Consider the following 4,198-nt stretch of genomic DNA (forward strand, 5'->3'; position numbering starts at 1 on the left):
ATTCCCTTACGTTTCCTATTCTTTCGCAATTTGCTAAGTATGCTAAGGAAGAGAATGGCGTGCAGCTGTTGAGGAATTTGCTTGAACCTTTGCAAGCTAGATCTTCTGCCGCTCCTGCTGGCGTCCAAGAAGATAGCGCGGTTGTTGAATCTGGGAAGAGTGTCAACGACGTAGATTAGGCTATCTTCTTGACTTGTATAGTTGCATTTTTTGTTTTGTTTTGTTTTTTTTTTCCTCTTTTTTTATGAGCATAAGCGCTCACTTGTAATTACATGTATATAAATGAAATCGATGTTTCTTTTAACTTGTGAAATGTGGAGTATCGTTTCCATTCAAATTCGACCCTTGGCCTGTTTTTACAATTGGAATCGATTTACGTATAACACCTTCGCAATTTTGCTGCGTTCCATGTTCTAGGAATCGCTGAGCCATCGAGATGCGTTAGAGTGTAGGCGCCCTTTCCCAATACTTCTTTGATTTGGTATGGGCCTTCCCAAGATGGTGCTAGTTTGCCTTGCGCATGTGCTCTTGATGCCTCGTTGTTGCGAAGGACGTAATCTCCAGCATGGAACTCACATATTTTCACTTTCTTGTTATAATACTTCTGCAGCTGGCGCTTGTAATTTTATTCCCTTATTGCGACTAGTTCTTGACATTCGTCGAGAAGCATTAAGCCCAGCCGCCTTTCCGCGTCGTTATTGTTTGATAGCGTAACTCTTGGTGATGGAACGCCGACTTCAGCGGAGATCATTGCCTCGGTACCGTAAGTTAGGCTGAACGGCGTTTCTGCATTACTTGTATTCTTGTGCGATCTTGTTGCCCATAATACGTGAGGTAGTTGATCGACCCATCCTGATTTGTGGTTTGCCAACCTCCTTTTGATTCCGCCAACTATTGTTCTGTTGGCGCGCTCCACTTCACCATTCCCTTGTGGATGAGCGACATAAGTGAATGTATGTGTGACATTGAGCTCTTTTAACCATCTTTGGGTGTGTTGGTAGGCAAACTGTGTTCCGTTGTCACTGACCAAATTCATGGGTAACCCAAAGCGACAGATGATGAATTCCCATATGAACCTTTTGACGCTTGCTGCGTTGATTGATGCTACCGGTTTTGCTTCTATCCATTTTGTGAAGTAATCAATTGCTACAATGAGGAACTTCACACGCCCTGGCGCCTCTGGAAATTGTTCTGTTATGTCAATCGCCCATTTTTGAAATGGCCAAGAGGCTGTTACCGGTATCATGGCATTTTTTGGACGCAAAGTGTTTGGTGCATGGCGTTGGCAAGCACTGCATCTTCTTAATTCTCTTTCAGCGTCTACATGCATGCCTGGCCAATAGTATCTTGTTTTCATGATTTTGGCGACCACCATCCTTGGGCCCGCATGTACGCCGCATATTCCTTTATGGATTTCTCTCAGCAAATAATCTGCGTCTTGTGGGTCTACGCATCTGAGTAGCGGTCCCAGGTACGATCGCCTGTAAAGAATATCACCTTGGATCGTGTAATTCAGTGCCTTGTGGCGGATCTTCCGCGCCTCTACTTTGTTTTCTAGCAAAATACCTCTTGCGAGGTAATTGGTGATTGGTGTCATCCAACTCTTTTCTGCTTCTGAACAAACGAGAACTTCTATGTTCATTACCGAAGGCGTTGTGAGGACTTCAATGCGGACGTCTTTCGCGAGATGTTCAAAACCAATGGATGCAAGTTTGCTTAAGGCGTCAGCCTATTTGTTTTCACTTCTCTTGATGTGTTTTACCTTGCATGTGGCAAAAGCTGTCATTAGGACTTTGGCTTGCGCTAGGTATGATGCCATCTTATCGTCCTTTGCATCATACGATCCTTCAATTTGATTTGCCACTAGCATGGAGTCCACATGTGCTTCCAAATTGCGGGCCCCTAGATTTCTAGCGATTCTCAACCCTGCCAATAGTGCTTCGTACTCCGCCTCATTGTTTGTGCTTTTGAATTCTAGGCGTATTGCGTACGTAATGTGTTGTCCTTTTGGGTTGGTTATTTTTAGGCCCGCGCTGGCGCCTTCATCATTAGAAGCTCCGTCTGTGAACAACTTCCAGACTTCATCTTTCCGTTGATCCACAGGAGGTTCGATCTCTCTTTTGCATTCTTCCTCCTTTTCTTGAGGAACTTCCGCGATGAAATCAGCCAAAACCTGGCATTTGATTGCTGGCCTTGGTTTATATTCGATGGCATGTTCTCCTAATTCTATCGCCCATTTTGCAATCCTCCCAGACAATTTGGGTTTGCTTAGCATGTTTTGTAAGCGAAAGTTGGTGAGGACATGTATTGGATGACCTTGAAAGTATCTTCTCAAACGTCGCGCTGTCTGGACCAAGGATAAGACTAACTTTTCCAAGGTGGAATATCTTGTTTCTGCGTCCGCCAGGGTGAGAATTATGTAATAAATGGGCTTTTGAATGCCACTTCTTTCTACCATCAAGACTGCGCTGACTATTCTTTCTGACGCTGCTAAGTATACTATTAACGGTTCTCCAGCTTTGGGGGCTGTGAGCGTTGGTAATTCTTCTAGGCGTGACTTGATTTCTTGGAACGTTGTTTCTGCTTCTTCCGTCCATCGGAACTGAGATATCTTGAGGCAGTTTCTCAAGGTGGAGACGAACGGGAAAGATCTTTTAGCATGACTAGACAAAAATCTGTTCAACGCGACTAATCAGCCGTTGAGTGTTTGCACTTGTTTGACTGATTTTGGTGACGGCATTTTTCGCACGACTTCCAATTTTTCAGGATTGGCTTTGAAGCCACCATTCGTCACGATTACTCCCAGTAATTTCCCTTCCTCCATGCCGAAAGAACATTTTCCTGGGTTGAGCATCATGCTAATTGACCTTAAAGTTTTGAAGATCTCTTCGATATCTTTTCACATGGTTCCTTCCGTCTTACTTTTGATGACCAAATCGTCCATGTAGACTTCCAAATTTCTTCCGATTTGAGGCTTGATCTCTTTGTCCATCAACCGTTGGTAAGTAGACCCGGCGTTCTTGAGGCCAAATGGCATCATTTTATAAAAATATGTTCCGCTATTTGTTCTGAACGCCGTTTTGTCTTGGTCTCTTGCCGCCATGTGGATCTGGTGATACCCTTTGTATGCGTCTAAAAAGCATTTGAACTGAAAGGGTACCAGTGCGTCTACTTTAAGATCAATCTCTGGCAGGGGGTAACAATCTTTTGGACATGCCTTGTTGAGGTCTTTTAAGTCAATACACATGCGCCATTGGCCGTTTGCCTTGGGTACCATTACCGGGTTAGATACCTATGTGTAGGTTCCCAGCCGGATCTACACAGGAGTACTCGTAACACGAGGGTGCGGAATCCCCACGTAATACGATACGAGCGTAAGATATATAATACGTTGAGACGATACACAAACACACGTTACAATACTAATAAACACGTTTGTATTGCAACACTTCAACACATGATCTCGAATATCACTTACACATTCTGCACACTCAAAAAACTCTTTTTTTCTAAACAAGCCAAAGTTAGGCATATATAGGCCTCGACAACTTCGCCTAACAGACTAGGCGAAGTTGTCTTAACTTCGCTTGTCTACAAGTTCGCTTACATCAGGCGAACTTGTGTGACACCATATCTAAAACCAAAACAACCAATCTAACACGATTACAGACACATACAAAACACTAGATACTAAACTACTGACATTATGCACCAACAGAATCCCCCTTGGCAGTAGCTTCATATCTCTATCTTCATTCTCGTGTCTACTAATCAAAACAGTCTCATGTCACCCGTCTTCAAGCATGAACTCTCTGTCTGACACAAACAGAGACCACTCTCTGGTACTTCTTGGCTTCATCTTTACATGCAAGAATATAGAATATCTTCTGCTCTTAACATCCTCTTAAAGTACTGAATCCCATCAAAGCGTTTAATCACAAATAATCTCAACTGCTCATCATACAACCAGCATATAATACCCTTCTTCGACTCAGCATACCCTTTGATATTGTAACTCTTTTTGAACATTGTAGGAACCGTTGGCTTCTTTGTCTTTACAAACCACTGAGCGTAGCCTTCTTTCCATCTCGGCTGCTCTTCCCACTCAGACTCATCTAACATATCCATATCCTGACTCACATTTACCTTATCAACGTCTGGAATATCATGTTCTACACTGTCATCCACAATCTCTCCC

General features: G+C 43.3%; 1 protein-coding gene across 1 annotated transcript; it reads right to left on the bottom strand.

The window, feature by feature from the left end:
- Positions 1 to 1,729: 1,729 nt before the first annotated feature.
- On the bottom strand, positions 1,730 to 2,275 carry LOC143568216 (uncharacterized). Its single transcript, XM_077054424.1, has one exon. The coding sequence runs from the start codon at positions 2,273 to 2,275 to the stop codon at positions 1,730 to 1,732; it is 546 nt and encodes a 181-aa protein (XP_076910539.1).
- Positions 2,276 to 4,198: the final 1,923 nt, after the last annotated feature.

The sequence above is a fragment of the Bidens hawaiensis genome, unplaced genomic scaffold, assembly GCF_021521415.1.
Source record: "Bidens hawaiensis isolate Kalapana, Puna unplaced genomic scaffold, B.hawaiensis_p1.1 tig00023841_1, whole genome shotgun sequence".
Taxonomy (NCBI): domain Eukaryota; kingdom Viridiplantae; phylum Streptophyta; class Magnoliopsida; order Asterales; family Asteraceae; genus Bidens; species Bidens hawaiensis.

Coding starts and splice junctions, on each gene's coding strand:
- LOC143568216 (XM_077054424.1), bottom strand. CDS start 2,275: ATGCTAAGCAAACCCAAATTGTCTGGGAGGATTGCAAAATGGGCGATA.